The sequence below is a fragment of the Durotheca rogersii genome (genome assembly GCF_024521655.1).
Source record: "Durotheca rogersii strain YMJ 92031201 chromosome Unknown GGS23scaffold_5, whole genome shotgun sequence".
Classification (NCBI taxonomy): domain Eukaryota; kingdom Fungi; phylum Ascomycota; class Sordariomycetes; order Xylariales; family Xylariaceae; genus Durotheca; species Durotheca rogersii.
Window position 1 is genome coordinate 1,578,639 of NW_026251236.1, and position 18,654 is coordinate 1,597,292.

General features: G+C 58.1%; 4 protein-coding genes across 4 annotated transcripts; 2 read left to right on the forward strand and 2 right to left on the reverse strand.

Annotated features, from left to right (window-relative positions):
- Positions 1 to 6,585: 6,585 nt before the first annotated feature.
- GGS23DRAFT_603955 (uncharacterized protein) lies at positions 6,586 to 9,372 on the forward strand (the record flags this gene model as incomplete). The annotated part of the gene is made up of 3 exons (XM_051519539.1): positions 6,586 to 7,395; positions 7,705 to 7,724; positions 7,818 to 9,372. The coding sequence occupies 3 exons, from the start codon at positions 6,586 to 6,588 to the stop codon at positions 9,370 to 9,372; spliced, it is 2,385 nt and encodes a 794-aa protein (XP_051374090.1).
- Positions 9,373 to 9,392: 20 nt separating this feature from the next.
- GGS23DRAFT_558972 (uncharacterized protein) lies at positions 9,393 to 11,689 on the reverse strand. Its single transcript, XM_051515789.1, has 4 exons — positions 10,995 to 11,689; positions 10,751 to 10,900; positions 10,609 to 10,621; positions 9,393 to 9,691 (listed from the first exon to the last, which is right to left on the reverse strand). The coding sequence occupies exons 1-4, from the start codon at positions 11,044 to 11,046 to the stop codon at positions 9,640 to 9,642; spliced, it is 267 nt and encodes an 88-aa protein (XP_051374091.1). The 5' UTR covers positions 11,047 to 11,689; the 3' UTR covers positions 9,393 to 9,639.
- Positions 11,690 to 13,695: 2,006 nt separating this feature from the next.
- On the forward strand, positions 13,696 to 15,209 carry GGS23DRAFT_603956 (nuclear distribution protein nudF; the record flags this gene model as incomplete). The annotated part of the gene is made up of 3 exons (XM_051519540.1): positions 13,696 to 13,733; positions 13,805 to 13,973; positions 14,037 to 15,209. The coding sequence occupies 3 exons, from the start codon at positions 13,696 to 13,698 to the stop codon at positions 15,207 to 15,209; spliced, it is 1,380 nt and encodes a 459-aa protein (XP_051374092.1).
- A 989-nt stretch (positions 15,210 to 16,198) lies between these two features.
- On the reverse strand, positions 16,199 to 17,776 carry GGS23DRAFT_618442 (HotDog domain-containing protein). Its single transcript, XM_051520936.1, has 3 exons — positions 17,240 to 17,776; positions 16,852 to 17,019; positions 16,199 to 16,756 (listed from the first exon to the last, which is right to left on the reverse strand). The coding sequence occupies exons 1-3, from the start codon at positions 17,612 to 17,614 to the stop codon at positions 16,403 to 16,405; spliced, it is 897 nt and encodes a 298-aa protein (XP_051374093.1). The 5' UTR covers positions 17,615 to 17,776; the 3' UTR covers positions 16,199 to 16,402.
- Positions 17,777 to 18,654: the final 878 nt, after the last annotated feature.

Consider the following 18,654-nt stretch of genomic DNA (forward strand, 5'->3'; position numbering starts at 1 on the left):
TTCATGAAAACGCCACCTTGGTCGGAAGGCGGCGAAGAGTATGACGATTACTTTCCCGGCAAACCTCCTTAGTAGCCTATATGAATAAGTAAACGAGCGGACAAAGAATCCTCGGGCACCCATGCATAGAGATGGGGAACCTCGTCGTGCGGCATGGGAAGCTGGGGGACGACGCTGCGAGATAGTTACTCGGATGCCAACACTATATTCACAAAGCTCCAATGCCCTCTCTGCCCGGTTTCCAATGCCAGGCTCGAGCGAGTAGGAGCTGTACAAGGCGGGGACGGCTGTGTAGGCAACCAGGAATATCCGGGGTCTGCTGTCGGCTTCCTCACAGCCAATGCGGCTGGGAAATGGATGTAAGAAAGGATAGACTCGAGGGGGTGATTGGCGTGGCCGTGAATATGCGGCAGAGACCAAGCAGGTACAGGCAATGTCGGACCGCTTGTCTAGCTGTTTTGTCCGTGTAGCTTGTCGACTAAAGGGTCTTGATCGGGTGATAAATTAGATCCCTAGATACATGCTATGCCAAGTTAGCAGCCGGCCTATACGGGTCAAGGATGGCTGGCATCAGCGACAGCGAGCTCGAGGGAAGGGTGCCCAGCCATGCGTAGGGCGGTAAGGCAAATAGAGCAACGGGACGAAGTGAACGGGGCGGCTGGGTAGTGTAGAGGGACAGATTTTTTTTTTCTATACAGACCAACCGGGTGGAGAACAAAGGTAGGTGGCTTGGACGGGATCGTAAGTCGGCGAGATAGGCGAGCAGATGTACGAAGGGAAACAGGAATAGGGACGGAACTCACCTGCAGCCGGAAGGGGGGGAGGGGGAGGAGAAGGAGGAAAAGGAAAGGGAAAACGCAGACGAAGAGGGAAGAGAGGGAGGGTAAGAAGGAGAGGCAAACAGAAGAGGCCAATGGCGTTGGCTACGTCGGCCACGAAGAACTGGGAGGAAGGATACCGAGGGGTTGACGCGAGTTGCGCAGAGCAGGCGGAGGCGCGAGGCAGAGGTATCGACGCCTATTCAACTAAGGCTGTTGGATGGTGGTGATGCTGGCCAGAGGCGATGCGGCTACATGTGTGGTTGTGCGTCGGGTCGGGAGCAGGGTGAGGGAGGGAATGGACGGCGGCGGCACTCCAGGGATGGTGTGCGTGTGCGCGCGAGCCTTCCCCGACAGCTGAGGTAGGGACTGACCAATTAGCTCTCGTAGGTTGGATATCTAGAGTGGGGCCTCTTCCGGGACGGATGAGTACCTAACGTAAGCACCGAAGTAAAGGTACCAGCATAGTACATAGGTAGGCAAGAGGTAAGTGTATAGGTGGAAGTGTATGCGTACGGCATATTTGTAGGTATAGGTAGCTACCTAGGTATTTACCTGTATAAAAGGTAGGTAGATATAGATACCTAACCAGGTGGCCATCCTCGGACTACCTACCCAAGACGAGACGTGGAACTCAGTTGCTCTGGTTCCTGCTCGAGGCACTCAGGGACTCAAGATAAGAGGTAGGTACCTATCTTAAGTACCTAGGGTAGGGTGAAGGTAGGTACCTAGGTACCTGAGGCTACCTACCCGTCCCAGGACGCGGGCACTTCCACCCAAATATTTTCAGATACCTGACTTGCTGCTCATGCTTCCCGCAGTTACGCGTTGACCGAATATAACTGCGTACCTGTAATATTCATAGAGACCATCTTCGAGGCAGGTATAAAATATAAGCTGACGGGAATCACGTCACGTGCCAGGTTCGATGCACTGCCAAGTTGGGATGTTTCACATGGTAAATGTACCTATGTAGATACCTTGGGTTTGTATGCGACAGGAGAAGTCTGCCTAGGTACCTAAGGTACCTAATCTACCAAGGTATATATGGTTCAGTCTCGTGGCCCGTGCTAGACCCCCCTCATCCTCTACCAGGTACGTATAGGTACTACTTCGGCTAGGTACTTATCACGTGAGTCTGATACCAGCTAGAATTCCCAAGGCTCTCGGCGCCGTCATTTTGAGCATGAGCCTGGTACCCTCTCCCGACATTGGTATCTTAGGTACCTCTTCAACATGCACTGCATTCCAATTGATGTGCGTATCGACGTATATACGACTTACCTAAGGTACTTGGCGTCTGTGCCAGGGCCAAGTCCGAGGAATCTGTGCAAGTTAGCCTCTTAGCCTATCCCGGACACTCGCCGATCTCCCTGTCCGTTCCGGCATCGTAGCTTCGAGAGCATAACCAGTTTCACCCCCTATTCTGCCACAAGATATTGGCCGTAATGCCTCTGCGGCTTCTGAAACGTTCCACAGACTGGGGTCGCGTCTTGTCTATGCCTGCGTGCCTCTGCTTCCCCCAAAGGCGGCATCGTCGTCGCATCCAGGATGCCCTCTCCTGCTTGTCCTTCCCGTCCGCCATCCATCGTGGCATGCCTGCCCATATATCAACGGCCTGCTATAACTATCTCAGATTATGCGCATGTCCTATCCTCTTCCTCCTTCCCCTCCCCCGCCGTGATTCTTTCTGCTCCCTGCTACTACTCCTCTGCAACACCATGAATCGAGCCTACGTCAGCAAGTGCTAGGTAGTTGGCGAACACTACCCCTCCGCCCCGTATTTCAACCTCTCTTCTAGGTACCTAAGTATATGCCTAGCACGGAGAAGGGCTCCATATGCGTTGCCGCTATTGATAGCATGCTGTTTTACGCCATTTCATGCTCACCTTCGCGCACTGAGGGGAACAGAGATGGTTTGTCCGGTCGTTGTCTTGTGCCGGTTGCCTATCGGCCGCCCAGCCTCGGGCCGTCTTACCGCGGGGCGATCATCTAGGGCATAGCACTGGCACATATAGGACGGCTCATAATCCCTACGAATAGGATCGATAATTGAAAACGTGAGTGTAGGGAGGTAAGTAACTCCGTCTCTGTCTCGGATGGCTAACCTGTATCGAGCCATAGCCGTCGTCCTTCTCTCCTCCTCCACGCCGGGTTGCACTCGAGATGTCAGAGAAGACTCGACGTGGCTACCTACATGGCGAGGAAACCTTACCAAGACGGTCTGTGCGTATGTATGCCAAACCCCGGATGGCTCTGTCGTCACCGACTAATCTACGGATAAAGCTCCTCCCGTGAAGGTACTTTCATCACCGAGCTTCTTCTTCAGCCACTTCAGCCTCAATACTCTCACCCATGCCAAGAGTCTGGAAGCTGGGGAAGCCATGGCGACACGTTACTGGCTTACCAGTTGGCTCGCGTTTCGACAGAATTGACCTGCACTGACATACCTACCTAAGCGAGAGGCCAGTAGTTGAGTCGTCGGTAGGCATGGGTTTTCTGCCCTCGACGGTAGCTTCGTAAGCTCGCGGCTGCGGGGCAGGATGCGATGCTTGCCGAACCCTAGTATTTACTAACGACGAGGGATCTGTCTATTAACTACATTCAGGATTCCTAGCCTCTCTGCCTGCCAAGGCACCATCCGCGCTCCATAGGCAAGCCCACGAACCGTACGGTGGAGTGTTGTCAGACCACCCGACTCGAACCGCTTCGAACGCCGGGCGTGCCTTAGGCGGAACCACAGGTATGTCTTACGACGCGAAGTTGTGTCGTTGGGGTTAAGTTCAAGGTTCTCTTCCGCTGGACCAATTACCTGGAATTTGTTGTCCGAACTGTGGTCACTCCCTTGCCCCGATTTGCTACCCTCTGCAGTAGTAACCGAATACTCCCCTACCTGGTTACCAACACGGCTTGGACAGATTTGGCTAGCGAGACCAAGGTCCGTAATTCTACGAATTTGGATCGATCGTAGGCTACAGCGTATACCTAGCGCAGCGCGATCCAGCGTGGTGTGGCCAGTGTCCCTACCCATTCCGCAGCGCGACGGCTAGGACGGTTGGATCACCTACCGTCAATGCGGGCGTAATGCGGGGGAACCATACACAGAGCACACATACACACAGACATACACGCGCACGCGCGCCGACCTACCTTACCCGCAGGGATCGACGGTCCACCCGCTGGGTTTCGGTTGATAGATGGAGTTGGCATTCCCAAAGCAGCAGCCGCTATACATGTAAGAGGATGAGTTAAAGCATCGTGACCATGATGCCGAAGGGCGCTAGGCGGATTAGAGCCGGCATGCTCGTCGCTGCTTAGGAGGACGTGACATACATAACTAGCCGGCCACACCCAGGTTGTACTTATGGCTTGACATGCCATGCACTCCTCGAACATTAGAGAGTCAGAGCAGTTGTTCAATCCTGCGGTGACCTGATATCACCACTCCCTCCGACTCGCTGAGGCCGGAAGAAAGACGCATTTACCAAAATCACCGAAAACAATAGCCCGGGTTGCATCACTCCTCGGGGCTGCAGCATCGGCAGAAGGACTGTGCTCTCTTTTGGAGATCTCCTTCCAGTCTAGTTGCAGCCGACAGGCATCGAAAGCGAACGTGCTTCATACGGAGCCGTAAAGTGGAAAATACGATCTCTGCAATTCCAAGGGGCTGCCTGGAAGAATTTCGGAGGCTGGTCGCTCGGCGTGCCGAGCAGACTTGCTGTGGTCACGTGAGAGGGACATTCACAGGCGCAGTGCGAGATGTGAGCGAGTCACCAGAGGGGGAGAGAGAGAGAGAGAGAGAGAGAGAGAGAGAGAGAGAGAGAGAGAAGGAAGAAGAATAATAGACAGGGCGAAGCAGAGACGTGGGAGCATCTACCGGGACGTGGCCGACGGCTGGAAAGAAAAAAAAAAAAACAAATTAAGCAACTCCCGATGTTCCGACGCCCTACACGCTAGGAGGAGCCCTTCTGTTGACGCGATCCCACTTGCTTGTAGACACACCGAGAGAGACACCGGTTGTCGAGCCGGGATCCGCCAATTGGGTATCGCTTAGAAACGCTAGAGAACAGAGATCCTGCAAACCCTCGAGTTCCCGGGATTGACAAAGGGCCTGCGAGATAACGCATTGGTCGGCACACGCTGGGCTCGGTCCGCCCGTTAGGATCCAACCACAGCGAGCGACCACTGCCCTTATAAGCGAAGGCGGGGGAGGGGAACTCGAGTCTTGGAGGCTTGGAGATAATAATTAGGGGAGCACACCACCACGACGTACCACCACCGACACTATCGCCAGCGCCACCACAACGCCTCCTAAGCCTCGCCACGGCACTATAAGGTCACCACGCTGCGCCGGGCAGACGACGGGCGGCGCCTTATCCCCATACCTACATACGTACACTGCCAATCGTTCTGCAACCGCGGGCCCTTCCGCTGCAACCATAAAACACAGTCGGGACTTGCTTGTACTGCGTAGTACGTGGGTCGAGACAAGACAAGCAGATTTGGCAGATCGCGCACAGACTGCGCGTCGCTCGGATTAGGAGACAAGACCGGCTGATGAAACGAGAAGAGGGATTCCCGTCGGGTGAAGGCCTCCCAAACGAGGGCGAGGAGCGAAGCGAGGCGAGACGAAACCAGTCGACCGGATGCGCCGCCGGAATTTGCCAGCACCCAATCATCGACAGGCCCTACCAGTCCAAGGCCACGGTTTGCTAAAGGAAAAACGGAGCACAAGAATGACCTGTCAGTTTGGGACTCCGTCGCCTGCGTAGGGAGTGAGCATCGCGCGCAGCCGTCGTCGTGTGAAAACCCGACGATACTCACGACAGCGAAGCGCGCCTCGCTGACGTGGGCAGGAATTGGAAACACAGATTGAGAGGTGCAACTGCTATTATTATTCACATCACGACCTTTTTTTTTTCAACCAACATTTTTTTTATTTCATTCGGGGGCCGCCGATCACTCGAGGTTGGATCGCGTTTGGAGAAACAGGGAGAGAGCACGAGCGACCTAAACGACCTTGGAACGGACTTCTATCCCTCTCTCCCCTCTCCCCCCCTCCCTTGCCTATTTTTATTCTCCTTGCCCGTTTTCATTCGCCAGGGTGTCGACCTGTTTCGCGAATTAGACGCGACGAGTTCACAAGCCTATGCGACAACTCGCCACGGCTAACAAATAGGGGGGAAGAAAAGGCGAGGCGAGGAGAACAGGGAAAGAAACAAAGGAGGAATTCCTCAGCGGCAACCAGCAATTCCGGATTGCTGAAGGAAGTTTGATCGGATTTTATCCCTTAGGGCCACACCGATCCGTAGAAGACGAGGATACCTACCTAAAAGTTTCTCATTCGCCGGGCGACATCAGGAGGTAGGGAGGGGTTTTAGCGAGGAGGTACCTGGACTCCGGCGGGATTGAAAGTACCGAAGTCGGCTCGGAGCCACATCTCCAGGACCAAGCGCGGTTGATAGCTGGCGAGGAGATCGAGAAGAGATACCTCTTCAGGGGCGACGAGCGAAGTACACTCCAAGAGGTACCTCTACTCATACACAAGCCTGCAAGCCTGTAACTTGGACTGGAGCGATACAATAAGGGGAGACCCCGGTCCGGATTTGGGTACCGTCGGAACACCCGCATAGAGGCTTGGGGGGGAGGAGGTACGGCGATACATCAAGGTACCTAAGGTACATCCGTACAGGGACGTCGGCACAGGCTGGGCAGGCAAACGGCAGACACCGGAACAGCAGCAGCAGCAGCGGCAACAGGAGGAAATATGGAGTTCGCATACAGCATGCCCATGTACCTCCCCCCTGTGCGAGTCATCAAACCGGCGGCAGCGGGCAGTAGAAAAATCACGACCACGACCACGACGACCGCCTCCGCTACCTCCACCACTCCTCCCACCAACACCAACACCGGTACTGGTGCTGGTGCTGATGCTGATGCTGATACTCCCGCCGCCACCATCAGCACCACCGCTCATGCGCACCCGAGCCCCGCTCCCTACTATACCTTTCTCCAGAGCGCCAATAAAAAGCACGACAGCGGCACCACCACCGCTGCCGACTCTCACCACCGCCAACACCCTCACCACCCGTCAGACCAGGCTCCCGAGGACGCCGCTGACGATAGCACGACGAGCTTCCTCGACAACGACCTCGTCGGAGACAGAGGCCTCCCACCAGGCGGCGGCGCCCGCAATTACGCCCACAGTATCGCTAGTTACAGGAAGCGGAGGAAGCAGAAGCAGAAACCGAAACAAGAGGGCGGCGACGCCAGCAGCGTCAAGCGATCGAGGATCCCGGGCAAACGTCGCCCGCCGCCTCCCGGAACGCTCCCGCAGCCACTCGCCCAGAGGCCCGTGTCGTATCACTCGCATTCCGGAACTTCGTCGTCGTCCAGTGTCGCCTCCCGAGCGTCGCACGGCACGCAGGTCCAGGCCCATGCCCTGTCGCCAGCACTAGCAGACGCACCAGCACAGGCGCAATTGAACGGGACCGGCACGACCAGCACCACACGTGGCACCCTGACCTCGTCACCGCCTGCTCTTCCAAGCCCGGGTGCAAAGCCGGCTACTAGGCACGTAAGGGGCTGCAGCTCCGCAACCGTCTCTTCCTCTTTTTTCCCTTCTTCTTCCTCTACACCTCCCGCAGCCAACGCCGACATCAATAACAACAACATCAACAACAACAACAACAACGGCAGTGGCGGCAATAGCGGCACGCCCACGCAGACTGGCAGCTCGCACGCTGCGTCTCGTGCATCTGCCGCACCCACGTCCACATCCGCACCCGCACCCGCATTCGCGCCGTCGCTACCGTCGCTAGCCGTCCCGTCCGCGTCGATCGCGGCTGGTTCTGCTACCCCTATATCTGCCGCTCCCGAATCCGAGCCCCAGCAGGTGTCGCCAAAGTCTATAAAATTCATCCGATCTGTCCACATTCCTCTATTCGGTGGCCACGATAGCAGCCATCTCCACCGCCACTGCCCCGGCCACGGTCCCAGCCAGAACCGGCTGCACAAGCGCGACTCTCTCCATCGCCAGGCTCCTCCCGTCCCCCAACGCCCACCCACGCCCACCTCACCCATCCAGTTTGTCGCGGGCTTCGCGTCCCCCATCCGCCGAAGGTCGTCGCAAGGGAAGCACCATGACGGAGTGCCCTTCGAGCCTAGCCAATCTCGCTCTGCTCGGAAGCACTCTTCCGCTGCCTCCGCCCGCTATCGCGCGGGTAGCGCCTCGTCCGTCTCGGGCCCTTCTCATCCGATCCCAAGCGGCATCATGACTTCGAACGAAAACTTGGGACTCTCCTCGGGGGAGGGGAGCATAGCGACGTCGTCTACTTCGGCGTCCACCAAGGTCTCCTTCTCGACGAAGCCGTTCATCATCCGCAACGGCCGCACCTACATCCACGACCCGTCGCTGCTGTATCCTCTACCCGTCGACCTTACCGAGCTTCATCGCCAGTCGCTCCGCACTCTTATGCTCTTCCAGCTCTTCGGCGGCCCGACCACCGCTCCCGAGTTCTCCAACAAGCCACCGTCGCGCGTGCTCGAGGTCGGATGCGGCTCCGCGTTCTGGAGCATGATGTGTCATCGCTACTTTGCGCAGCATGGCCACTCCTCCATCTCCTTTACCGGCATCGACGTGGTACCCCTGGTGGGTTCCGGCCTCGACCAGACGTGGAAACCCGACAAGGATATGCATTGGCGGTTCGTGCAGCACGACATCCGGCGGATGCCGTGGCCGTTGGCCGACAACGAATTCGACCTGATCATGGTCAAGGACATGTCTCTCGCCAGCCCGATGCGTGACCCGCGGCACCTCTTCGAAGAGTACGTACGGATCCTGAAGCCGGGCGGCGTTTTGGAGTTCTGGGAAAGCGACTTCACGATCCGCATGCTACGACCACACGTTCCCAAGACCCCAATCTCGGTGGCGTCGATGGACTCGGACTCGGACTCGGACTCTAGCAGCGAGGAAGAGGATTGCTCCGAGAAGCTGGGAGCTTATGTCATGACAAACAACACACCCCTAGGCGCACCCCTCAATCCGTTCCTGGTCGAGTACAACGGCTGGGCAACCAAGGCTCTCGATGCGCGAGGGCTGTCGGCGGTTCCGTGCACATTCATCGGCGCGTATCTCCTGCAGGAAACGGACATCCTGATGGACGTGCGATCTAAGCGGCTGGCGGTGCCGCTGAGCGAGATCAGGTGGGAGCGCGAGGGCGTCGGCGGGGTGGTGACGAAGGACGGCAAGAGTTACATCGACTCGACGAAAGCAAAAGGCAAGATTCTGGAGACGAAGGGCGATAAGACGCGAGGTAAGGGACTGACGACCAGCCAAACCGCCCTACGACGGGTCGCGCTCGAGACGGTCGTCGGGATGATCAATTGCTTCGAGCCCATGCTCAAGGAGGTCAGCGGCAAGAGCCAGGACGAGTGGGACGGCTGGAGCGGCAAGATGATGAACGATCTATTACGGGAGGGGGGCACGAGTTGGGGCGAATGCCTGGAAGTGGGAGCCTGGTGCGCTAGAAAGAAGCAAAGCACGACTACGTAATACGATAGCCTTCCCCCCCTTCCCTTAATAACCGACCTTGTCGATTTCTATCATCATCGTCGTCTCTCCCACCCCCCTCCTAAGAATTACGCCCGGCCCTTCAGCCTCCGCCCGCCGGACTAGGCTTCCCGCCTGATGACGCGGACGCGACCTCGGGCGATAACCAGCTACCGCATGCCTTGCCTCGCCTAGCTGAGAGACACTTAAGCCAGCGGGCGCCATCCGCTTCCCCTCCCCTCTCCCTCGCGTCCCCTCTCCGCCTAGTCTTCACGCTTCGCTATATCGTTTTCTCAACGTTCGATACCTTTTCAGGTAATACCTATCCGCCGAAACGTTATCAGCCACGACCAAAAAAGACAGCAACAATCAGCGACGACCATTTCAACTTGGTTCGCACTACGTTAAAATACAAGCCTAACCAACCCAACCCCGAGAGAATCCCGAGCAGTAGTCGAGAGAAGAAGAAAAAGAAAAGAACAAAAAAGGAAAGAAGGGGAAGGGAGAAAGCTGGGCTCTCAAGCTAATGCTGTATCATGTGCATTCTGGAACCGCTCGAGCTCCCAGTTATTTTGATTCGTTTTCGTGCCGGGTTTTATTTCTGTCTTCTTTTGCTAAACAAATTGAATAGGCAAGTTTTGGGTGGAATGGGCGGGTCTATCGCCTGCCGGGCCGAAGGGTGGACGGATGGACTAGGTAGGAGGATGGTGAATGTCATGTTGTGCCTATGAATGTATGTACGGACGGAAGGGAGGAGGGTGCTGGGTGGAAAGGTGGTCCTGGAAGTCAACGCGTATAACTCATAATACGAGTGCGTGTGCGGAAAACAAGTATGTTGCCACCGCTGCCGATGTCGCCGTTTCCGGGTTGGGAGAGGGGAAGAAAGCGGAGTGGTCGTATGTTCGCAGCTGTGACACGGAGGAGGGCAGGAATGAAGCAAGGGGAGGGGAGGAGACTGACTGGGATTTTACAACTATAGACGGAGAGGAGCGGGGTGTGACGGCGCGAAATGAATTAATACACAGGGTCAATCGCGTGCGGATGAGTAAGTAGGCAGCCGTGGGTGATATCGTGACAGTGTCGGGGGGAGATAGGGTAAAGCAGGGTGCAGTAGAGACGTAGAGAACACGATACGATACTAAGGGTACAAAGGGGAAGAAGAGCAGAGGTGAGAGCAGCAGGCAGACAAGCTCTCTCTCCCTCTCTGTCTGTCTGTCTCTCACTACCGATTCCACGTACAGCGCTTCGATTTCTGGCGCTCGGCCTCGGCCCGGGTCAGCCAGGTCCGCGGACGGGGGCGGAGATCCGCATAGGCATATATATATAGAGAGAGAGAGAGAGGTGGGGGAGGGGCAGGGGGGCGGGGGGGGAGAAAACACACCTCTCTTGATGTAGTGGGCGCGCGCGACGGCGCGGCGGACGGCGTCGTCGTCGCGCAGGTGCGCGTTGGCGGCGAAGGCGGCGTGCAGCCGCGGCCGGAAGTAGCGGAAGCCCTCCGGGTGCGGGTACTCGCGCCCGAGGTAGAGGAGCTCTGCGTTCGGCGTCAGCGTCGGGCGGGTTACGGGGGTTGGGGGGGATGGGGCATTGGGAGGGGAAAGGGGGGGGGGGGGGGACAGCGGACGGACCTTTGTATATCGCGATGACTTGGCGCCGCAGCTCTGGGCTGGGCGACGACATGGTAGGTAGAGAAGACTATTAGAAGATAGTGGATGGAGCGCGGGATGAATTGACGGAGGGCAGAGGTGCTGAAGAGAGAGAGGTATGTGCTATAGGTGTTATGGCGGGCCGAGTCGATGACGTCGAGTGGAAGACGCGTGAGAGGGTGGGATTTAGAAAGCTTCACGAGGGAGGGGAGCGCACTGTAAGAGGGGCTTTGAGCACTAGGGACAGGGACCGAGAGGGCGACGGCGCCGCTTGGCAGACGCTAGAGGCAGCTGATACCTGGGTAGAGATATTAAACCCGATCGCGACAATTCCAGCGCGAGGAATCTGTCTCGCTTTGTCGGTTCCGGAGCTACACAAAAACGAGACTTTTCCTACCCGTCAAGTTCGTACCGTACATACATATACATAACGTATTATCGTGTATGTGTCCTCCTGCTACGGCAATTGTATATATATAAATTCACGAGCGGCCTTATATCAGCGCCTCCTCTAGCGCACAACTCCCCCTACCACCCCGCCAGCAGCCTACCCCCCCCTCTCCCCCCCATTTCCCCTTCTTCCTCCTCCTGCTACGTCGCGCCCGCGGGGACGGAGTGGAAGCGGTCGGCGCAGGCGTGCTCGACGTAGCCGCCGACGCAGAACGGGGCGGTTCACGCCGTCAGCTTCTTGCCGGCGCCGCGGCACGCGTCGCAGCCCTTGGCCGGGTCGCTGCGCTTGACGCCGTCGCTGCCACGTAGTATCCCTCGCCGCACGCCCGCCGGCACGGGTCCCGGTTCAGCACCGCCTGGTCGCTGCGCCGACGCCCGCACTCGGCGCAGCGCTCCTGCGTCATCGGGGGAGGGGGGGGGGGTTCGCTCTCCGCCCGCGGGTATGCAGACGGCTCCCGGATGGAGGCGAGGCGTGGGGGCTGAGGGAGCAGAGCGATGAGGTTGTACGTTGTCGGGCAGTGTTATGTGATCGCTGGCGGGTAGGTCTCGAAAGGATGCGGCGATCTCGGTGCTCGCGACTATGGGGGCTAGTCCGTCACTTCTCGACAGCCGGTAGTCGCGGCGAGGGATGTGTTTCCAGGTAGGTAGGCAGGTATGTCAACGGGGTTCCCCGCCGGCCGTCTTGCTACTTTTGCTTTCCCCGTCCGTCTTCCTGGGTGCTTTTACAAGTATGTGGGAGTGGCTGCGGGATCTCATCAAAACGCGCCTCGCGTTGGCATACACCAGATAGTCCTGGCGACGAAGGGGGGATACATGGCGGGAAGCTGGCCGGCCACCCCAGTCAGGCATGGGCGCTGCGACCATCGCCAGGTCGAAGCTGTGGGAAAATAAGCGCTGATGGACTGAGCACACTGCCACACGAGCACACTGGACCACGGAAAACGCGGTCAAGTCAGGCCAGACGGGAAAAGCGACGGTGTGGTAGATACATACACGTACACGTGTTGTCGATGGGCGGAGGAAAGCAGACAAAGTCTCGCTCCCTGCTTTCGAGACAGCGTTTCGGGTAGGGAGATGATGCTTGCGATCAGGCGCGCCGTCCGCTTCTCTCTAGTTCATCTACCCAAGTACCAGAGACGCAAATACGCACCTGTGTATTTACATACATCGAGACGTACGTGCACGCCCGCCCTCCCCAGGCAAATTCAGTTGTGACCCGTGCCCAGGCGAGACTGACGCTGTCGGGTGGAGGGACCCCCTATTTGATGCTGGCTCGGTTCTTGAGGGCGGGCCCGGCGAGGTACCTGGGTGGTCTTGTCCCACCGCCTGTGTGGTGCCTGGGGCCGCTGCGGCCACGTCCTCGTCGTGATAGACGAGCGAACATGGTACACGCACGGGTCTAATAGGGACGGTGTATCGCGAAGCGGCCTCTCGTAGGCCTCTGTCACGGGACCTGTCTCCATGGGGCGCTGTGAGTGGTGGTGAGCAGCAGGTCGGCGACACCAACCCTCAGGCCTTTCTAGGGTGTCCAGTAAGTATGTATTTCAACACACCGGACTCGATCCACCGTCGACTACATAGTAGGACAGGTAGGCGTTCTCGAATATCTACAATTCGTTGGGAGGCATGGCGACGTAGAACTCTCGGTATTGGTGATGGGTATAGGTATATAGAGTATCTCTACTATATATGATATTCTATCGGTCATCTTGTCCCATCAATCTCGCGCGAATACAGACTTTGGAGGGAGTCGAGTCCAATGCTCTACGAACGACTATAATAGGTATTATATATATAACCCGCATACCTCATTATATAGGTACGCGTATATATTGGATTGTCAGATGTGGAGATAAGAGGTAGCGAATACGTCTACGTAGGTACCTATGCACACTACACAGGTATACAGATACATACAGACTTAGGGCTCGGCGCTATAAAAAAAAAGTGCATCCTGATAGGTATCTAGTAACTAAGATTTATCCGTCTACGTACATTCTCATAGTGACAGACAATTCTATGTGGGTATGCATATATGCGTATACCCGGCTCGTTGGTATTAAAAGAAACCTCGACCTCGACCGCCTCGATCGAATCCACCCGACGATATCATTTATTCCTCCTACACCAATTCGTCGTCACTGCAAGGCAGACCGACCTAGGGGCAGAGCTACGACTCGCACCCGCCATAGGGCCAACTTGGCCCACAGTCACGAGGAAAACACACGGCAGCATGGCTTCTCTACTGACAAGTCGGCAGGCCGAAGAGCTGTACGTACGCGGCGAGAACCAACCTGGCGGGGGGGAAGCTAACCAGCGTGTTCTCGCCCTCTTCTTCCCAGGCATAGGTCCATCATAGCCTACCTGTCGGCCAACAACCTGTCGAGCGCCGCCGCTGCCCTCAGGGCCGAGTTGGGTATCGGGGACGACGCATTCGACGCGAACACGGCCAAGCGGTACGAGTCTCTGCTGGAGAAGAAATGGACGAGCGTCGTCCGCCTGCAGAAAAAGGCATGCCCACACCAACCTAAAAACTGCTGGACCTAGCGATAGCTAACCGGAATCCCGAGCTAGGTCATGGACTTGGAGTCCAAAAGTGCCGCCTTGCAGTCCGAGCTCGAGAACTTGACGCCGGCTTCCCTCACCAGGCGCGGCCAAGACCCGGCTTCCTGGCTCCCTCGATCGACCCGGTACGCCTTGGAATCACACCGCGATACTATTAACTGCATCGCCTTCCACCCCATCTTCACCTCCATCGCTTCCGGCTCCGACGACTACACCATCAAGATCTGGGACTGGGAACTGGGCGAGCTGGAAAAGACGATCAAGGGCCACACCAGGGCCGTGCTGGATATCGACTTTGGCGGCCCGAGGGGCGGCATCCTGTTGGCCTCCTGCAGCTCCGACCTAACCATCAAGCTATGGGACCCGGCGAACGAGTACAACAACATCAGGACGCTGCCCGGCCACGATCATAGCGTCAGCGCCGTCCGCTTCGTGCCTGCCGGAGACACCCCGGGCAATTTACTCGTGAGCGCGAGTAGAGACAGAAACCTGAAGATATGGGATGTGAACACGGGTTATTGCTTGAGGACGCTGCAGGGCCACGCTGCTTGGGTGCGGGACGTCTACCCTTCGCACGACGGGCGCTTCCTCCTGTCGGCCGGAGACGACATGACCGCCCGGCTGTGGGATATTTCCAGCTCCACGTCGGAACCGGAGTGTAAGTTGACGATGGTAGGCCACGAGCACTTCAACGAGTGCTGCGTGATCGCCCCCGCCGCCGCTTACCCGTATCTCGCGACCCTGGCCGGGCTGAAGAAGCCTCCGCCCGCGAGCAGCCCTGCCGAGTTCATGGCCACCGGCTCACGGGACAAGACTATCCGAATCTGGAACTCCCACGGGACCTGCATCAAGTCGCTGACTGGCCACGACAACTGGGTGCGAGCGCTCGTCTTCCATCCCGGCGGAAAATACCTCCTCTCGGTGTCGGACGACAAGACGCTCCGATGTTGGGATCTTACCCAGGACGGCAAGTGCGTCAAGGTTCTCGCAGACGTCCACGAACGCTTTGTTACCTCCCTCAAGTGGGCGCCAGGCATTGTTAAGGCGTATGAGACCCAGAACGGCGACAGCAACGGAGGTGCGAAGGCCCAAGAGCCTGGCGCGGTGCCATCCGATATTCAAATTCGTTGTGTCGTCGCTACGGGAAGCGTCGACGGCAAATTGCGAATTTTTGCCAGTTGAGGCTGCTGTCGATAATTCGGATAATCTGGATAGTCTAGACAGACTGGGTCCACCAGTCCGCAACAGCAAACGCCTGACAATGCTTGGTTCCGGGAGCATAAAACCTCCAACATTCGCACTTGAAATCGCAGCAGTTTCTGTGTGTATGGCCGGACGAATATCGGAGGCACTGTGGCCGAGACAGGCGCATAGTTGCGTCGTTTGGCCTGCATCGCGTAGGACTGAGCACTGACCGACGTAACGGCGCCCGTAGTCGGCGTGGATGTTATCTACAGGAACGGGGCAAATTGGGCTCTTACCGCGTCAACCTCAACTCCTTGATATGGCACACCGACTGAGCTACCTGTCAACTTTTGGGATGGTGGTCTCATCATTCGCCGGAGTGCTGCTGTAGCATCGGATCGGGTTTTGGCGTAGTATTGCCCCTCGCCATCGCCAGATATAACGCTTAGAAAACCGGCTTCATTGGATACAGGATATTGGATGGTATTGGGGCATTGGATGCTATTGTCCGTAGACGACACGTCCTCGTACGGGAGACGAATCTTGGCTGCGCCGCTCGACGGCTTGTCGAGAACAAGTTATTGTAGAAGTTGGATCTAGCTAGGGTTGATTGCTAGGAAGGGAGTTGCAGCGTCCCGGTAACTGCCAGCCAGAGAAGTAGGTAGGCAGATAATCCGTTCTCTGGGGGGGCTCGAGACTTGGGCGATAACCCCCCTGACCACCCCCAACTCCAAGAGAAAAGAGATGTTGAAAGCAACAAATACTCGGTGCTATATGCGTATCATACCGACGGCGATGCCGCCTCCCCGGGATAAAACAAAATGCTGTGCTAATAATTTGACATGGAAGTTTCGCACCCTAAGACCCGAGAACGTCTCGCAGGCGCTGTTGGCCCCATTCGAACGCCCCTGTAGAATATCCCATTCCTTAGAAAAGGACAGCTAGCCCACAGTCGGCTCGCAGGTGTCACTTCAGCCTCTCCGCACCCCTACCAGACGTCTGTCCGGGGGCAAATTGTTTCCTTTATCACATCAGTGAAACTATGTTGGTTGATATACACAATAAACTGAGGTCTATTCTCAAGGCCACGACTCGTCGTCTCGAGCCATCACAGCGAGTTTCTTCCCTCCTCTCCTTCCTCGGGTGCGCAGCTCTGCGCCACGCGTCTATGTCCGCGGCCGCGCGGGGGGCTACGGGTTCGCGGGGGCGGGGCCGAAGTCCTCGACGGCGCCCTCGCGGTCCCAGGTGGCGCGCTCGAGGGCGACGACGTCGGCGGTGAGGGCGGCGACGCGGGCGCGGGCGCGGCGGGCCTCGGCGAGCTGGCGGCGCCACTCGGCGCGGAGGACGGCGAGGGCGAAGGGGGGCAGGGGCGCCTTGCGGCCGGCGGCGTAGTCGTAGACGACGACGGTCTCGGCGGTGCGCGCGGCGGCGCGCCGGTGCAGGTGCGAGAGCACGACGCCGTCGAGCGCCAGCGCCGTGTCGCCCGAGCGCGGCGGCGCGCGCAGCTTCAGGTACGCCGAGATCGTGTCGGGGTACGTCATGGGCTTGTCGCGGCGGCGGCGGTGAGCGGAGAGCCAGAAGAAGGGGGGGAGGGGGGGGGAGCAGGGGAAAGGAGGGGGAGGCGGGGGAGGACACCCACGAATTTGTAGTCCGCCGTGATCGACTGCAGGATCAGCCCCGTGCCCCGCGGCGTCATCAGCTCGCGCCACGCGCCCGCGTGCGCCGGGTCCGCCGCCGCGAACCGCACGATCCAGTTCACCCGCGCCGACTCCACGTACCGGATGTACACGGCGTTGTTGACGTGGCCCTGGCCGCGCGCCGTGTCAGCGCTGCCGTGTCAGCGGCCCAAGCGCGCGCGCTCGCATGCGCGTATACCTAGATATAGGTACGTAGCACCTCGTCCGCCGCCGCCGCCGCTGCTGCTCCTCCTGCGCGTTCGCAGGGGAAGGGGGGCGCGCGCGCGCGCTCGGGGCGGACGGAGAGAGGGGAGAGAGAGGGGGGGGACGGGGGGGCGCGGAGACACGTACGAAACTGTCCATCTCGCCCCAGACAACCTGCTGGGTCTCGAGGCCGCGGCGGTCGCCGGTCAGGAAGCCCTCGGCGCCGGCGGCCAGGCCGCGCCACTCCTGGGCCAGGACCCTGAGCACGGCGGCGGCGCGCGCGGCCTGCTCGCGGCTGCAGCCGAACTGGATGCACCTGCCCAGGCGCGCCCTGAGGTCCGAGTGCCACCGGGCCGGCGGCGGCGGGGGGAGCTCAGGGTCGGCCTCGGGGGGCGCCGCGCCCGCGGAGCGCGAGGAGGCGGCGAAGCGTCGGAGCCCCGGCCCGCGGCTATCTGCGGCTCGCCCGGCCAGGACGCGCTGCGCCGCGCGGTGCAGCGGTCGCAGGTGCGGCCGCGGCGGCATCGTGGAGGCGGGGTGGGTGCGGACGGAGTAGGTAGGTAATGTCGCTCGACTTTGCTGCTGAGGATTCCCAATTGGGGTCTCGGGGGAAGGGGAAAGGGGGGGAGGGGGGAGTGCTGCTGGTAGCGGGCGTCGGCAGAGGCGGTAGCGGAGTCATAAAAGGACTGGGTTCGAAATGAGCTGAGCGGGTAGATTCGGTAGATGTCCAGCGAGGTATCTAGGCCGCCCTGTAAGTCGGTGCTGCTGTACCGGTGCCCTACCTCGGTATGATAAGATAAGATGGGGGTTCTGACATGGGGGCTGCGGGGGACGGGGGGGTGGATGAGGGCTCTACTGTGTAAGACATTATTCTTTTCCTTTGAAGCACTTACACCGCCGCCGGCTTCGCAACGCAGATGCCTCCCAGGAAGCCCTGTAGATTAGAAGGGCCACACTGTCTAGATTTATCAGGATCCTCCCTTTCATCGTCGGTACACCTTAGGTAGCTATTCGATCTCGAACTAGAGAGCCGCCGCCAAGGAACCCGGGCACCGCGTAACGCGTGTCTTTCTCTCCTTCTGTCAGAGCTCCATAAACTACTACTACTTCATAACAATACTTGGGGGCTCCTCAGACCCTTACTAATTCCCATTGCCCGGCTATTAATACTTGACATGTACCCCTCTCTACATATATATACGAGGGCGTCTCCTACCTTTGGTCTGGGAGACGTGGTGTGCCTTGAGATTAATAGTCTGTATTGGTCCGACTCCGTTCTAGGTCAACTCTTTTCGCAACTCCAACTTCCGTATCACCTAAACCCGTTCACGGTGCACTCCTTAGCGGGTAGGTATTATTGGCGTGTCGATTTTATTCGGGTACTCCGTTATGGGTGTCTTCTCGCTATCGTAGCTGAAGATTTCAGGCTTGAGGCGATCGTAGGGGCGTTGCCGCGGCCGATTATCATATCCCTGATTCGTCTATTATAGGAGAAGAATGGAATAAAGAGGAACAAGGGTTTGTCGGATCAGGTTTGGATAGGAGGAGGGGCCTTCTTTGGCTTT

Bases quoted from the DNA above. Each gene is read 5' to 3' on its own strand.
- GGS23DRAFT_558972 (XM_051515789.1), bottom strand. From the start codon at position 11,046: ATGTCGTCGCCCAGCCCAGAGCTGCGGCGCCAAGTCATCGCGATATAC. The intron at 10,901-10,994 runs GTCCGTCCGCTG...CGCCGAACGCAG, and splicing joins AGTCATCGCGATATACAAAG to AGCTCCTCTACCTCGGGCGC.
- GGS23DRAFT_618442 (XM_051520936.1), bottom strand. From the start codon at position 17,614: ATGCCGCCGCGGCCGCACCTGCGACCGCTGCACCGCGCGGCGCAGCGC. The intron at 17,020-17,239 runs GTACGTGTCTCC...GCGCGCGGCCAG, and splicing joins GGGGCGAGATGGACAGTTTC to GGCCACGTCAACAACGCCGT. The intron at 16,757-16,851 runs GTGGGTGTCCTC...CGCCGCGACAAG, and splicing joins TCACGGCGGACTACAAATTC to CCCATGACGTACCCCGACAC.